The sequence below is a fragment of the Oculina patagonica genome, chromosome 4, assembly GCF_052425735.1.
Source record: "Oculina patagonica isolate OP01 chromosome 4, crgOcupat, whole genome shotgun sequence".
Lineage (NCBI taxonomy): Eukaryota > Metazoa > Cnidaria > Anthozoa > Scleractinia > Oculinidae > Oculina > Oculina patagonica.
In genome coordinates, this window is record NC_135761.1 from 30,710,897 (window position 1) to 30,727,876 (window position 16,980).

General features: G+C 39.1%; 1 protein-coding gene across 1 annotated transcript; it reads left to right on the plus strand.

Annotated features, from left to right (window-relative positions):
- Positions 1–10,016: 10,016 nt before the first annotated feature.
- Positions 10,017–13,905, plus strand: LOC144652257 (uncharacterized). The gene is made up of 3 exons (XM_078512281.1): positions 10,017–10,199; positions 10,955–11,781; positions 12,505–13,905. The coding sequence occupies exons 1-3, from the start codon at positions 10,043–10,045 to the stop codon at positions 13,564–13,566; spliced, it is 2,046 nt and encodes a 681-aa protein (XP_078368407.1). The 5' UTR covers positions 10,017–10,042; the 3' UTR covers positions 13,567–13,905.
- The last annotated feature ends 3,075 nt before the right edge of the window (positions 13,906–16,980 follow it).

Below are 16,980 nucleotides of genomic sequence, written 5' to 3' on the forward strand. Positions count from 1 at the left end.
GTTTCCTTTCCTTTCACACTTGAAAAGCAAAGCATTCAGCTAACATAAATCAAATTCCTTTAGGTCTCCATTTGTCGTTCCTTTACTAAACGATCAGTTTGACTTCACCGATGCCGCACGCGCACGTGGGCAATATATTTTTCCTACATGGCAGCACCAAGTATGGTTTCCACTACAACTACAACCTGGACTTTGGCAACCAGATTCGCCAGCACAACCAGGACTTCTGGAACCTAATTCGCCATCAGCGGCAGCGATCGAACGTCAGGGAGAAAACAACGTGGAAAAAGCCGTTCCCTAAACTGGACGGACGCTGAGATACGTTTCCTCATTGAAATATGGAAAGAGCACCATCCGATCAGCAAGAGGAACAACTCCACTGTTTGGGAGGCAGTTGCAAAGGAACTGAACCGGATTTTAAGGGAACAGGGGCTAACTACCGTCCACACGGCATCCCAGTGCAAAGCTAAAATTAAGAATTTGGAAGACGAATATAAGCGCGTGAAAGACCAAAATCCCAAGAGTGGGAACAATCAAGAAACTCTCACCTATTATGAAGAACTGAATGAAATACTGGGTTGCTGGGCCAAAAGAACTCTGAAAACGGTCATTGAATGGGGGTTTGAAGACGCTGAGCTGCCAAGCAATATTCCCCCGTCAAGGAAATCTACATCTCCAACTCCAGAGCCAGAACAACCGTATAATTTCATTCGAAATGCGGGGTTTACAAAGCGACCAAATCTTGAAAAGTAAATGTACCTGATGTATATACACTATCTTTTTAACTTTTACACACAAGATTAAGGTGACATCAGACTCAAAACTGGCTGGTACTGGGTTAGTATAAGTATCAAATTTATGCGACGGTCAAGTCAGACGCATAACACAACAGTTTTTAAAGGCAACATAAAGATGTCGCTCGTTCAGGAAATCTACGGAGTGGATTTTCCTGTAAGTTGTTGTGAGTAAACTTCAACTGTTTGGCAGCACTTCGGGGTAAATTCAAGAAAAATTCACTGTGGCATTTTCAAAATAATCGCATTTTATTAAAAACGAAGGCTTCCAAAAATCGCTCATAACTTTAGCAAATCGCGTTTGATCGCCATAAAATTTATCATTTTACATAATTTAAAGAATCCCGCCCACCCACTTTGCATTGCGCGCCTCAAAAGCATAATCCGCCATTTTGTATGACATCTAGTTTTGGATAATTTCAATATTGTGGTCAACAATCCAAGCGCATCCTAGCGTACACGCTGTGTTCGCTACTTTAACTCCCGTCAAAATCTTTAGTAATTATCTGTGGTTTATTTCGAGTGTCTATTTTATTGGTTTCTTTCAATTTGTCATTTAAATACTCGTTTGTATGTCGGATGGCATTTCGCGTTCCAAAGCGCGGTCGGCCGAAGACGGAACAAACCAAGAAAATTATTCTGCGGCAATCAACGTTCGACCTCTGGATTCAAAGGAAGGAAAGCCTTGGTATCAAAGGGCTTAGTAATAGCCAGTTTGCCGAAATATTACTTCACCAAAGCCTGGAAGACCTTCGTGAACGGTGCAGATCATACGAAGCAGATGAAGATGAAGTCGTTCCAAGTAAGTTCTGAGCGAAATATTCCTTGTTTAAACCAGTCTACTAAAATATTTCACATCAGTCTAGAGAGCAACAGTAATTAATTTTGTTAGTTTTAAGTTTGTTTTCAAGCCATTTGTCCATTTGTTGACGTTCCTGAACTGGAACTTGTTTTCTTGTGTTGAAATCCTCATATTTTCTCTGCATGTACACAGATACGGTGTCTTAGATCTGTGCCCATATAAGGAACGGATATCAGGAGTCCCCGGATAATAACAACAATAGAGGCGCGCAATGCAAAGTGGGTGGGCGGGATTCTTTAAGCATTATTTTTTCAGATTCTCAAAAGTCTAAGCAATCGCTTCACATTTTCCCGTTTTTAAATGCGCTTAAAAAAGGGAACTGTCAGCCTCATAAATACCTGTGGGCCACCTTAAGTCGCTTAACAGAGTCTGTAAACAAAACACCTTCAGGAATGTTAAGCGAGACAATCGTGCTCACGAAAACACAGCCTATGAAGAATAAGAACTAAGACGATTAAATACACTGTTCCATGGGGCAATTGTCGAGTGCCAATAAGCATAGATTATGTTTTAATACTTAAAAGGTTGGAAGGATTAAACACTTTTTGTAAGTGAATGTCAGAAAATCATTTTATCATTTTCATTTTCACAATATCTTTTTTCCTTCACATTCAGTTTTTCCAAGGAATAACCCAGGAACGATTGGCCTCTTGCCAGAGTCACTAAAGCACAGCCTGACCGTGATGGAAAAGTACGCAAGATCGACCTGATCGTCGCCAAGGAACGATCTGAGAAACATTACTTCAGACCAATTACAGAATGCATCCTGGTGAAAGCAGACGAGAAGTAAACAATCCCCCTGAAAACAGAAGAAACATCCTGCTGCAGGAGAGGAACAATATTAAGGAACATTTTAGTTTAAGTCACAGTATTAACCTTACACTATTGCATGATTTCCGCTCAGATGTAATTCACGCCCTTTACGTTTTTTAAGATACTTATCTATCACAATACTCTTGTATTGGACAATATTATTAGCTTAGGATTTTCCACAAGAATAATGAACTTTATATCATTTTAAACCAGTTCAAAAAGCCATCATATACAATGCCGTGTAATTTTTTTTTGTTTTTACCACGCTAATAAATTGTTAAGCTTATCAACGGTTTGAGGTTAGACTACCATATTGGAGCCAAGCTAGTATTGGTTGAGGTATCGAACACAGCTTGTGTGGTATTTTAAGACATTTGGGCCTGATTTCTTGGAAGCCTCTTTTGAGTCCCAAGTATACGAGAAATGAAGCAAAAGTGGGCATAAGTGGGTCATGTGAGGACAAGTAAATACAGGACTGACCTGTGAGAAATGCCAGGTAAGAAAAAGTCTGAAAGTGATTAATGATCAACACAGTGAATTTCCAATTTAAGCAATTGGAATAAAGAAGCGTGAAAAAATTCAGGGCTTCAACGGGATTCGAACATGTGACCTCTGCCATACCGGTGCGATGCTCTACCAACTGAGCTATTGAAGCCACACATTGGGAGCGAGGTCAATTGTGAGTTAACTCACAATTGACCTCGCTCCTAATGCGCAGTTGTCAAAACCATGAAGTGGTGGCTTGATAACATCTTCATGAAATAAGGTATCACCCACGATTAGGTGACATTTTTCAACAGCATATTCTGCATATTTCGTTCTTTTATTCATTTTAATTTGTTTAAATTCCTTTTAAAAAGTTGATTAATGATATTTTTCGTTCTTTAGACAGTTTTCTGTAACATTTTAGTCAGTGGTTTTCCCTATATAGTGCGGTACCACTTAAAGTAACTAAAGCCATTAATCTTATCTGTTTGAGTATGGCTTCTTTGTTGAAATGACTGTCTCTGGACTAAGTTGAAGCCCGAGTTTGAGTATGGTGGCCCACATTATCATGGTCAAATATGTAAAATTTTGCAAAGAAAAGAGTAAGAAATGGAAAAACGAAAAAAATAAGCAATATTGTAATTAAAACTAATTAATATTAAGTAAAATATTATTTGATGACAAATAAAGTAAAAAGGGTTATAAAATAAAAAACAATTTTTTAAGCACTAAAAAATAAAAATTTTCTGAAAAAAATATAATCGGAAAAATGAAGTTCAGAAAAAAACATTGGATGTCATGTTAAAAAACAACTTTGAAAATCAACAACAAAAAACAACATTAAAAATACGCATTGAAAATAAAACATTGAAAATAACCATAGGAAAAAACCGTTGTTTCCACAAGGCTTATGATTATGATAGACCAGGATGCTTTGCACCAAGACTTTCCCGCCTCATTTGGGCTCCTGTGGTCTGACCCCAACCAAATTAGGACATGTCCTTTTGTTTGTATGAAATGTGAGGTGCTCTTTGTTCAGTGATGCCACTAAAAATGAACCAAGCTTGGAAGGTCCTTCAAGAACGAATGTCAAACAAAAAAATGCAGCAAGCAACACGACCTTGCAAAGGTGCTGAAAGGAACAGCACCAAGCAACATCATCATGCAAAGGTTGATAGCAAAACCTGACAACAAGCAAAGGTTTGGCCCGGTACAACCAAGAGAATTTGTCGAGTTTTCCAGGGATGATTTAATGCTTGAAAACTTTAAGGTTTCTTGTGCTAAACACTTTGGCTATCCCATAGGATCATGTGATGTGCTGGTGTCGAACAAGGGCCCATCATGTGCTAAGACAAGGTAAGCTCAAGAAGTCGTTTACTAAGAGATTGACTGAAACAAATGATTGACAAATTTGCAATTAGACGCCATACCTCCATCTGAAGGGCCCACTTTGCCAAAGACTTCAAGAAACACTTGTTGCTCACCGGCAGTGATTTGGACCAAATAATAGCATTAGTGAAGACAATTAAAAGACAAAGCTAAATTGAAGTGAACAATGTTTATTAAAGATGCCACTTGAACGGACAGCAGTGTCACGTTTTATACAGGTCTGCCATGTGTGGCATGTATTAACACTCCTCTTCAATCACTAGAAACACAGGAAAGCAAGCTTAAATATTGGGGTGGCGAAAATTATGGTGTGCTAAAGAATTATCAGAGGGAAGAAAAGACAAACAAAATGCAAAGAAAATGCACATTGACTCTATTGGAAGAGTTTGTCCTAACTCTTGTTTGGATTCATCCAGGACTAATACGAATATGGCTGTCTGACATTTTTGGAATGAGTAAATCAACTGTATCTAAAGTGTTTATCACCTGGGTAACCTTTCTTTTTTATGAACTCAAAATTAAGCAGCATATAAGAAACAACCTGCCAGTAAAATTTAAGACATTTCCAAATACAAGAGTCGTCACTCACTGCACTGCGATTTTCACTGAAAAACCCACCCTCCTTTAGCACAAAAGACCACCTGGCATCAAAACAAGAACTTGTCTGTATAGTACAAAACATTTTCTCATGGTTTGAAAAAAATTTATAACTTCATTATTTAAAATAACACATAGTTATGAAAAGGGGATTTTGTAGTGTGTAGTGAACAAATTCACCCTGACCAACAATCATACAAAAATGAACAGGGTACATATGACCTCATCTGTTGAGTGATGGAAAGGACTGTGCCCAATTTGAATGGTTAGATGCACAGGTAACCAACCATAGCAGCCTGACAGTTTATGCAGTCTGTCAGCGTAAAGCTCGGCTCTTACAAGGGTCACAAAGAGTTAAGAAAATGGTAAAAAGTGACACCAACACAGACTACATGTGGAAGATAGGCAAAAGTTGTTATAATACCTGTAATTATTGTGAACATCTGATACGATCCTCTGAACACTCGTACTAATGCAATCTGTGAGGACCAATAATAGTATCAAGGGCTGGCACAAGGGGCTGCATCGTCATGCCTCAAGCAGAACTCAGCTTCACCTGTACCTCGTCATTGGCCTCTTACATGGAGAAGCCCGACTTAAATCCTGTTCATGTCAGAAAAGAAGCTCACACCTATCCAACAGAAAATGTGGAGCAAGCCATAATCTTTAGCCTTTAGATTTTTCCTATATATCATTTGTAAATTTCTTTCCGAATTATGTTAAGTATTATCTCTTTCTAATACTATGTATTTTATATTCATTTTAGATAATTTCAGTTAGGTGTCCCCTATTAGCAGTGGAGGTTTCCCACTGCTATATATGATAGACAATAATAAAGTCATTATGATTATATTATTATCTCATTAATAAGCACTTGTATCCTGCTTAACAACTCCTTAAAAAAAATAATTTGCCAAACTGGGTTGTTCTATTAATTTTTGTCCTTGTTAAGTGTCCAAGAGACACTGCAGCTACATAACATCCCTGGTCACTGGGTAATGTCTTTTTTTTTCCGGCTAAAGACTCTGTCACAGTTTATGACTCGTTAAACACTACCATTACACCCCACACAAGGAAACAAACAGCATATGTTTACACAGACCAGATAGTGTTGGGAAGTTCAAGCCAAAGCCTGGAAACTAGTTGGCAAGCTTGGTTCGTAGCCTGCAGCCTAGGTAACCTGAGTGCGAACTTGTCACTTTGAAACGTGTGCAACAAACTATTCGGAAAAAGGAAGACATTTTGTTGAAAATTTTGTAGTTAAATGAAACATTTAAAGTTTAAAATTGAAGGTGACAGTAAGCTTAATCCAGGTAACGGTAACATGTTGAAAGTCTTTAAGTACTCATGACTGTGGCCTGTTTAGCAACATAAGGAAAATACAGTCGAACCTCGATTATCCGGACTTTTCGATTATCCGGACTTTTTCTCTGGTCCCGTTTTTTCATGAATATTAATGACCTTTGATCCTAAAAACTTAAAGAGGGAAAAAAATCAGAAATTATGTTAAAAGTCAGGAAAATTGCGCTAAAAACAGCGTTTTACGTCTACGAAGCGAAAGCGATCTGTTCTCTCAGTAAAGGATAAACAAATAATTATTTCACGTTTAGATAAAGGAGAAAAAGGAACAAATTTAGCCCTTGAATTTGGCATCAGCAAACAACAGATCTCCCATATACGCAAGAACAAGGACAAGATCCTGAAATTCACCGACAACATCGAAACGAGCGAAGGATTAAAACGAAAGTCGCTGAAGCTTGCCAATGACGAGCGGTTGGATCAGGCCCTGTACACTCGGTTTATTCAGCAGAGGTCAACTGGAACACCAATTTCAGGCCCGCTTCTTCAGGAGAAAGCGAAACACTTCTCTATGCAGTTAAATGGCGAGTCAGCTGATCACGAAAGCTTCAAAGCATCAACTGGTTGGTTAGACAAATTCAAAAATCGACATGGAATAAGAAACTTGAGCATTCAAGGCGAGAAACTTTCAGCAGCAGAAGAAACTGTTAAACCCTTCTTACAAAAACTTAACGAAGTGATCGAGGAAAGAGGGCTGACACCAGAACAAATCTACAACCCGGACAAAACTGGACTGTTGTGGAAATGTCTACCGCAAAGAACTCTCGTCTCATGTCGCGAGAAATCTGCTCCTGGATTAAAAAAGCCAAAGATCGTTTAACTGTGCTAGGTTGCACAAACGCTACGGGAACTCATAAACTGAAACCTGTTCTGATTGGGAAATCTGCGAAGCCAAGATGTTTCAAAAATGTGAACATGGATGCGCTCCCTGTGATATACAAGTCACAAAAAAATGCGTGGATGAATTCGGAGATTTTTACCGAGTGGTTTACAAAAGAATTCGTACCAGCAGTTAAAGTCCATCAACGTTCGCAGAACATCCGCTCACCGAAAGCTCTGTTGTTGATAGACAATTGTTCAGCACATCCTGATGAACTCAGCAGCCGTGATGGTTCTGTTACATGCATGTTTCTGCCTCCGAACACCACCTCTCTAATTCAGCCGATGGATCAAGGAGTTTTGCAAGCGATGAAAAATCGATACAAGAGAAAGCTTCTCCAAAAGGTTATTTGCGCTCAAGACCTTGATCAAACACAGAGCATTAAGGACGTTGTAAAGCTTCACACAGTGAAAGATGCTCTTTACATGCTTTGTGACGCTTGGGATGAAGCAAGCCCAGAATCCATCCGCAAGGCTTACAACAAACTTAACATTCACTCCGACAATAGCCAGCCAAATTCAGAGCCTGAAGAACAGCATTCTGCCGAGTCAATGGTTGAAATGCTTCAACATGTCCAGCAAGGAAATGAAGATTCTCTAAATGCTTATGACCTGGAAGAGTGGCTCAATCTAGACAACGAGCTCCCGACTACAGAACAGATGTCAGACGAACAAATTTTAGCCACCGTCACTGGACATTCCAATGAAAATGAATTTAGCGACGAGGAAGATGATGGCCAGGAGGAGAAACAAGTTTCAAATTCTGAGGCAGCAGAATGTCCTGGATGGAAAGGCAGAACAATGTTGAACCTGTTCAAGTCATGCAACCTCGCCGTATGATGGATTTCGCCATGCGATCTCGTTATAAGACTTTAAAGCAAACTAGTATGCTTCATTTTTTTAGAAACGATGAATAGGTTCTTATTTTTAAACACTGTACTAAGTATAAGGGCAGTTCATACATGTATTTGCAGTCATTGAAGCAAACTCTTAGAATTAAAAATGTGTTATCTTTATTTCTTTTGTTTACATTGTCTCATTAATATTCATATTTTCGATTATCCGGACTCTCGATTATCCGGACTATTTACCTAGGTCCCACCGAGTCCGGATAATCGAGGTTCGACTGTATGAATTTATCATGGGTCACGTAACCAAGTCTCGGGGGTGTTATGTGGCATTCTGTTCAATGCCTTATTAGCGGGATGTTGGGTATTATATTGCGTTGTCTTCATTTGTATTCATTCGACTCTTACGACCGCGTCAGTTCGCCTTCTAAATTATGTCGGACACTGAACTTGACTACACTGAACGAAGCTCAGAGATACCTCGTGGTGGCTTGTCGTCTTTGCAACAAGATTCTGGTACAGTTTTGCCTTTGACGGTTCCGACAGAGCAGCTACCCGAATCTGCCGATCTAGCATTGACGTTCTCTCTTTTCAAAGATTATTTTGACAAGAAGTTGAGCGCTTTGAAGCGTGATATTCAAGAAGATTCCTTAAGCAGCACTGATTCCATAGCTGAAAAGCTTAAGCAAGAGTCTAAGGTCTATAGTTCGTTAGCATCCCCAGTGACGTCATCAAGCATTATATAAACCAGAATGAAGTAATTAACAGTGTCAATTGTTGCGAATCTTGGACAAGAAGGGTGAACCTAGTTTACGATGTCACTCCCAACCAGCGTCGACGAACAAGCTTCAGCTGCAATTATTGCCGCCTTAGAGCTGTCTGCGTCTTCTCAAGCTGCTCCAGTTTCTCAACCTGTCTCTGTACCGGTACTGGTATCTCTCCACCGTTAACATGTCGCCTCCAGTTGTTATGAGCCTCTCCTCTGCTTCGCAGCCGTCTTTGGTGACGACCAATTCAAGTTCTGCTTTAACTTCCCAGGTTCTCACCAAGCCTCAGAAAAAGGAAAGTTTGGAGGTAACTTTTGCACTGTCATAAATTTTCTTAGCGCCGCTGTGGGTTTTTGCTTGGGAACTTACTATTTCGGTAAGGTTTTCTTTTTCTCATGCCCGGTCGTTCGGTTTTCCTTCTCACCCACGTGGCATCGTGGAAGTGGCACGTATCATTGTTTTCTTTTCAATTTTAGTTTTATTTGCTGTTTTCTGTTTGGTTTTTCGGCGGCGGCCTTTTTATGTTTCATATTTGGGCTGTAATTTTGCTGTTAGCGTGGGCCATTTCCTGGTTTTGCATTAATTACTCCTGTGTTAGGTCCCCAGGGCCACGTGTCTCACGTTGAGTACAATGGGCGTTGTTTTTACCATTTTGCGGTGTGATTTATAAATTCATATTGCCATTTTAATTTTTTTTTGTGTGTTTAGCTAGTTTCAGGCAAACCGTTATAGGCCGCATTGGATCCAATTTCGGAAGTGGATTGTGAAGGGCCTGGTGATTTTTTCAGAACCATAAGGATCCAATCTCGGAAGTGGATCGAGTAGAGTAGTGATGATGCTTAGGCGGAGGATAAATCGGAAGAGAACAAGAAGGGCGGGAAACAAGACATGGAAGAAGAGACTGGAGGAAATGTAAATCACATGGGAGATTCAATCGCCGATTGGGTTTTGTGCTTCAAGATGGCGTCTGTTGTTCCATCATAGTGGAAATTTAGACCGATAAGGATCCAATCTCGGAAGTGGATCGAGTAGAGTCTAGTGATGATGCTTTAGGCCGTGTAGGATCCAATCTCGGAAGTGGATCAAGAAGGGCCTGGTGAATATCTTAGACCATGGATAGTGAAGAGACTGGATTGGAAACGTAAATCACGTGGGGAGATTTCTAATCGCCGATTGGTTGTTTTTGTGCTTCAAGATGGCGTCTGTTGTTCCATCATAGTGGAAATTTGTGACGAAAAGAAGGCGAATATGTGGCGCAAGACAGCCAAAATACAGGTTTTGTTGTCCTTTATTTTGTTTTTTTCCTTCGGTGTTAGTGGTAGTTCAGTTTTGACGTGTATTTTTTCTCTTTGTTTTCTGTTTCACGGCGATGACGACCCTGCAAAGCCACAGTTGAACTTGCAAGGTAAGCACTTGTCACTGCTCATTGGAATTATCTTTAGTTGTTTTTGAGAAAATCTACTCCCAAAAAATGAGCTCACCAGGGCCACATTCCCTATGTTAGACGACTATTTTGGGACTCGTATATTGAAAAGGTCCTTGGTTATTTCTGTACAAATCTACGATAAAGTGATTGTATAAAGAGGAAATTGTGGCTTAGGCATAGTTACAATAGTGTAAGAAGATAATTTATAACCTTAAATTTCGATTGAAAATGGCGAGGTTAAAGTGTCAAGCAGTCGCGTGCATGGTGCGTGTAACATTACTTTGGAGAATGTTGCACTCGATAAGGGTTTACGGTACCTCTAAAGAACCTGTGAAGCTTTTCTTTAGAATAAGTATAGTAGTGATCAGAGAAATAGTTGTCCTTAACGGTAATAGAAACTAGTTAATAAAGTATCAATTGACTTAAATCTAATACGGAGTAATAAATTAGGGACACTATAATTAAAAAGTTATTAATAATGAGCTTTAGTAAATACAATACAATACAACAAGAAACATTGCGAACAGTGGCATTTGAGGTAAAATACATGTTAAAAAATAAATGTCAAAAATCTTAGTGCAAATTAATTATTTGCTTTGCTGCTATTATTTTCCTTGGCTCCAATGTGTGCACTCCTTATGCCACTCTTGTTACAGATCCTTAAGTCTATGATTAGCTTGATAGTCTTCTCTGTGTTTATAAAAGTTAAAATTGTACACTTTTTACATTTTTAGCTGAAATGGGGAGAATTGGAAGGAGGAGAAAGTACACTCATTGGAAGTACACTCAACCCACTGGCAACAGTCAATCCCAAAGCTCACCAGTTTTACCTTCATACCTACCCTTTGAATACCAGTTTCCACTACGTAACCTTCCTCCTGCTGTTCTACACCAGTCTTCCCTTTACCACTACACTCAATTGTTCTCCGTTTTGTCAGAAAATAATGTCCTCAAAAACAGTTGGAATTTAATCAAGCACTCAGAACTTTTCCTAATGTTGTGCACCTTTACCAGAGTCGACAATGTTCCAGAAAAGACCATCATAGTTAACACTGATTTCACTTGGAAGATCTTAACATCGAACAGGAATGTCACAGAGTTTGTGGAAAACGTACCAGAGGAGTTGACTAACATGGAAAGTTTCCTTCATCTACTTGATTTTGTTGATAGGAGTTCTATTTGTCCAGGAATCGACGATCAAAAATTCAAAGAGCTTGCACATTCTGGTGGGAGAAATGGTGTGTTCAAAGACCGTCATGGCAAGACAAAGGCAAAACTCTCCAACGACACAATAAGGCCAGTTGACTGCAGAGGTTTGTGGCATTCTGGCATTGCATGTGAGCCCTGTAAAGCTTATAGAAAAACTTTGTTAACAATGCTCTCCAACCAGAAATCTAGAGAGGCCTTGCCAGAAATTTCGACTGGAAAAACAAGTAGTAACAGTCATTGTGCTTGGAGCAGGTTGAATGAAAAAGAAAAGGAAAAGAGAATTAAGAATTGCTCACTTGGAAGGAAGATTTCAGGGAGAAAAATGCATTTATTGGAAGAAAAATTTAACAATGTACGTAAGTAAAGCTTAGAATGATGCATATTTAGTTGTCTGTGTCCTTTCCTCCGGATTGCCAAAGCACTGTGATTAATTCTGATGCATAAAATAATAAAATAGACTGTGTACAAAAAATGCTTTACAACAATTAGAAATTAGAAAAAAGTTACAGGGGAGAAAATTGTGAGTAGCAAAATGTATTTTTTACCACAATATTGTTACTAATCTCACAATCCGATTGGCTAATTTGCTGTTGTCAATAAGAGTCAAGACAATGCTGCTTGCCTCACTGGTCACGCAATGCCTTGCTCTGTTCATGCTCTGAAAGGAACATTTTCTTTGGTGTTGATATTGTGGTATTGATATTGTGGGCAACGCACTGACATCATAAATTCCAAGATGGCGTCGCGTGGGAAATTTAAAAGCCATAATCTTTTAAAAAAGTTGTGTTTAAATGCCTATTTCTCCCTTGTCCGGTAAAATTTGAAATTTAGGCATTATCTCAAACAACTCAGTGTCAACTTGTCTCAAGAGCAGAGGTTCCCTTTGAGTTGAACTAAGATATCTAAGGTATAGGTGGAAGGTGGGTGTAAGCTTTGCTGGATATGATAATGTAGGGGTGGGCTAGTAACCCATACAGGTTTGCATGGATGTTCTGTAACTTTTGTTCCTTAACTGTGAACAAACCTGGCAAAGGTATATTGTTTTAAAGAGTGATATTTTTTTGACATTTTGTAGGATTTGATCGTGTTAAGCAAAGAGGATAATGAAGTTGTGGAAGAACTCTTCAAGGAGGTGGAAAAGTGTCATCATGAGGAACCAGAGAATTTCAAGTCTCTCTTTATTCAACAACAGCAGAAAGCTTTGTCATGCACAGATAACAGATCCAGAAGGTGGCACCCACTCATAATCAGATGGTGCTTTCAGCTTTATTCGTCATCTCCAAAAGCTTTTCAGTTCCTTAAGGACAGTGGGGTTTTAGTTCTCCCTGACAAAAGAACTCTAAGGGACTATAGTAATTGCTTTAAGGTGGACTCGGGGTTTGATTCAGGGTTTTTAGATTTGGTAAAGAAAGATTTCCTCAATAGGTCTAACCCTAAAGATTATGATGTATGGGTGGGGATCATTCAGGACGAGGTATCACTGAGAAAAGACCTTGTTTTTGATGATTCTGGGAAATTGATTGGTTTTGTTAATTTAGGGTCTATCCAAAATAGCATGGATGATTTAGAGCAATGCTTGTCTGCAAAACAAAATTCCCCAACTACTCCAGATGAAGCCACGCACATGTTTGTTTTCATGGCCGTTAGTTTATTTTCAGACTGGAAAATGCCAGTAGCTTTTTTCCCTACTACAACAATTAAAGCATATGCTCTGTTCAATTTGTTTTGGAAATGCGTTGAGGAATTGGAGCAACGAGACTTCAAAGTACTGACCAGTACATGTGATGGTGCTTCCCCCCATCGACTTTTCTATAAGTACCATTGTCCACCTGGTGCACCAAAAGGTACAGTAATTTACAAAACAAACAATCATTATGCATTTAAAAAGCGACCTTTATATTTTATTTGTGATCCAGTTCATCTTTTAAAAACAACTAGAAATAACTGGGAGAATAGCTGTTGGAGAAATAGGACCAAAAAACTAAGAAACAACGGCATGTGGGTTACGTGGCTGCAGCTCATTGATGCATTTGAAAATGATGTCAATTCATCAAATGCATCCGGTTTGAGGTTACTACACAAACTGACTGCTGACCACATCTTCCTTAATCCCTACTTAAGGATGCGGGTATACTAAGCTGCACAAGTGTTTAGCAATAGAGTTGCACATGCCATCACAGAACAACGAAACCAGGTACAGAGGAGACAGTTAAATTTGTGAAGCATATGAATGACTTTTTTGATTGCTTAAATGCTAACAGAATCAACACACGGTTTGAATTTAAGAGTGTGTACCGCACCCAATTAGATGGGAGGCTGCATTGGTTGGAAAATGATTTTTTGAAGTATTTTCAGGATTAGAAAGACTGGGCCATGGGGCAGGAAGATGTTCCTTTAGCGGAACGTAAGCAGTATTTTATTAGTGATCAAACCTGGGAGGGGTTGCAAATTTGTGTGAAATCTTTTGTGGAAGTTGTCAAGTCACACTGGAGAATCCACAACCCTTGAAAAGTTAGTGGGACCAGAAATGTTGAAAAATCGAGACAAAGAGATTGTTGCAAGTCAACTAAAATTTGTTGTTAACTTAAACATATTCATTGTGTGTCAACTCTGCAAAAGATGTGTTGGAGATGAGTCAGAAGAGTCGGTCAGATGCCAAAACTGCAAAGTGCAACAACGGGTGATCAACTGCAAGCGTGAAGGCTGTGGGACATCAAAGACCTATTTAAGAATACAGCAGAAAGTATAAGAAGCACAGTATGTGACATAGAAGAATGCCCTCATGGGTCTAATGGATATGAAGACCTGATGCCCTGAGACCTCATCTCCAAACACTTCCTGAGAAAAGGACATCTATCAGACATGCAAACCCAGTTGGGAACCATTGCAAGGTATTCCCTCTAAGTTTGGTAATAGTTCCTCAACATTCCCATTTTTCAAAGAACATGAAACTCCTCCTTAGTAGACCATGACTCCTTCTTTCAAAGCTTATGCTATGATAGCTGCGTTATGTAGGATTAAACGCCAAGCCTACTTGTTGCCACATATTGAATACTGCTGCCCATTGCTGCTGGGAATATCTAAAACTTTGAAAAACTCCATCCATTGTTTTAATGACTTTGTGATTAAATAGATACTGAATCTGAGTAACTTGGCCAGCTATGATCTATGCCTATACCCATGGCTGCTAGAGCCTATGACGTATCGTGCAATCGCTCATTTTATTATATTTAAGTGTTTTAGATTTGATGGCCCAAATTACATTTTCCAGTTTTTTTCGCACCTAGGTTAACTATTTATAATTTAGGAGGTAGAGGTTCAAATGTTGCACAGCCCCATAACAGCCTTGTCATGCACAACTTGTTTCTGTATTTAATTGCCCCATAAAAAAAAGATCATCATCAATAAGATATCAATTCAACAAGCACTCCAACAAGATTGTTGTAACTAGGACACTTTGTTCAAAACCATGCGAAGCCACTAGACTTCAAACCATCTGAATCTCTACAAAGCCACCAAACAGCAATCAACTCAATCTCCCCTCAGGAACTGGTCTCTATGATAGTAAAGGCCACCGGGCTTACAGGGCCAAAAACCCAACACACAGAAAAAACCACCCTTTAGAAATCCTTTGAAGTCTCTATGGACCCAACTAGATACATCCGTGTCGTATTCTGGGTGGAATTCGCCCATGTCACGCCATGGCCATGTTGAATATAAACATAGCAATTTTGTACGTGCAGTCGGGGCTATGGGTTCACTTACCAGAATTTTAGAGAATGCAAAATGGCATCAGAAGTGGACGAGTTTTGGCACACAAATCTTTCGCATGTTCCAGAAATAACTGGTGCATTTACTAAAACGTTTGCTAAAAAGAACCTGCCCATAAAGGCCACCCTTGCTCGTGGCTACAAGTTTTTTTTCTGAGGGATACATTCACGACACACAAGGTTTGTAAAAGCACGCTTTAACAGGATGAAGTGTTTCATGCCTTCCAAGATGTTCTTAAATACGATAAAACCTTACATTGCAGTAAAAAATTCTTCGAAACTGGTAGGATGCACTATGTGATCTAAAAGTTAACGGAGCATGGGGAAGAATGATGATCATAAGATCGGTATTGTGTTTGGCCAGCAGAAGGCCACAGAGATCAAATCTTACACTTGTAGCTGTGTGTGCTGCTGAGCAGGGGTTGTGTCATCACACTGTAGGCTTAATTTACACCATCTTCCACTATCAACTCCTCGAGTTGAAAAGTATCCCTCCAATCATTTCAAAGACATCATTGCCTAAGGTTTGTGCCAGACAGCTATTATGATGTCACTGAATAATATTGTTAAAATTTTAGACTATGTTTTGGTTCATGTCACTTTTTAGTTTTAAAAAGCTGAATTTTTGACCTAGGCATATTCTCATTGACAACTTTTCTGACTTTTAGGCATGGAATTCACCCAAGACCAGAGTCTGAAGTGATCATCGAAAGGGTTTCGTATCCACAGAAAAAACAAAAAGAAAACATTTCTGGTGTTACCTCAAAAGTGTACATACCGTTTACTACGATTTCCAGTTGAGTGAGACGCGAACAAAAATTGGTGACGAAGTTTCAACATAACAACGGCATTGTTGTCAAGGGCAAACTTCTGTGTTTCCATTGGTAAGTTGTCGTTACAGGTACTGACCGCCATTGTTCTTTTATACAAGGAGGACCTCTCGGGAAACAGGGCAATTTTTTGATTGGCTATTAAATTTTTTTGAAATTTTGATCCGAAATGGTGTTAGCTTTTGTCAGCTTTACGAAGCGCCAAATGTTCTTCATTTCAGTTCGCTAATTATTCATTTTGCACTTGAGAAAGATATATTATTTAAAGCTAAAGGAATTTTTAAAGCTGCTAGAAAATCCCTGGAGTTGGAAAACGATAAAATTTCAGTTGAACAGTAACTCTAACGAGGAAGGTAAAGTGACACACGTTAAACATAACGTCAACTCTCAACACAGATCTGTTACCGTCGATATAAAACAGCTAAGGCATAATATATTTTGTTATTTGTTTCTTTTATCGTTGTCTCTGTGTATATATTTATATTTGAAAGCGTAATAAAGTGTTGCTGACGATATTTGTAGTGTTTGTATTTATTTAAGCATCGAGATTGTCGAGCAAGACAGTTACAAATGCAAATTTGTTACCAATGGTAACAGAGAAGTTTGCCCTTGACAACAATGCCGTTATGTTGAAACTTCGTCACCAAACTTTGTTCCCGTCTCACTCAACTGGAAACCGTAGTAAGAAACCATTAATAGTCCTTTGAGAATCTGACCTGGAGATAACCTTTGAGGAAAGTAGATTTGGAATGGTTCCAAGAGGTTCTGTTTTATCTTACCAGCAACTAATCTCTGCAAGCTCGTCTGTGAATGTCAATTCTGAAGTTTCTGTTCCTGTTCCTGAGTTTACCTTCCCTCACCTGTCTTATCCAGCCATTGTTCTAGAGGAGAAGCAACAACTTCATTTTGCAAGTCTTCAAATTTCAGAGGAGCAATCAGAGGAATATGAAC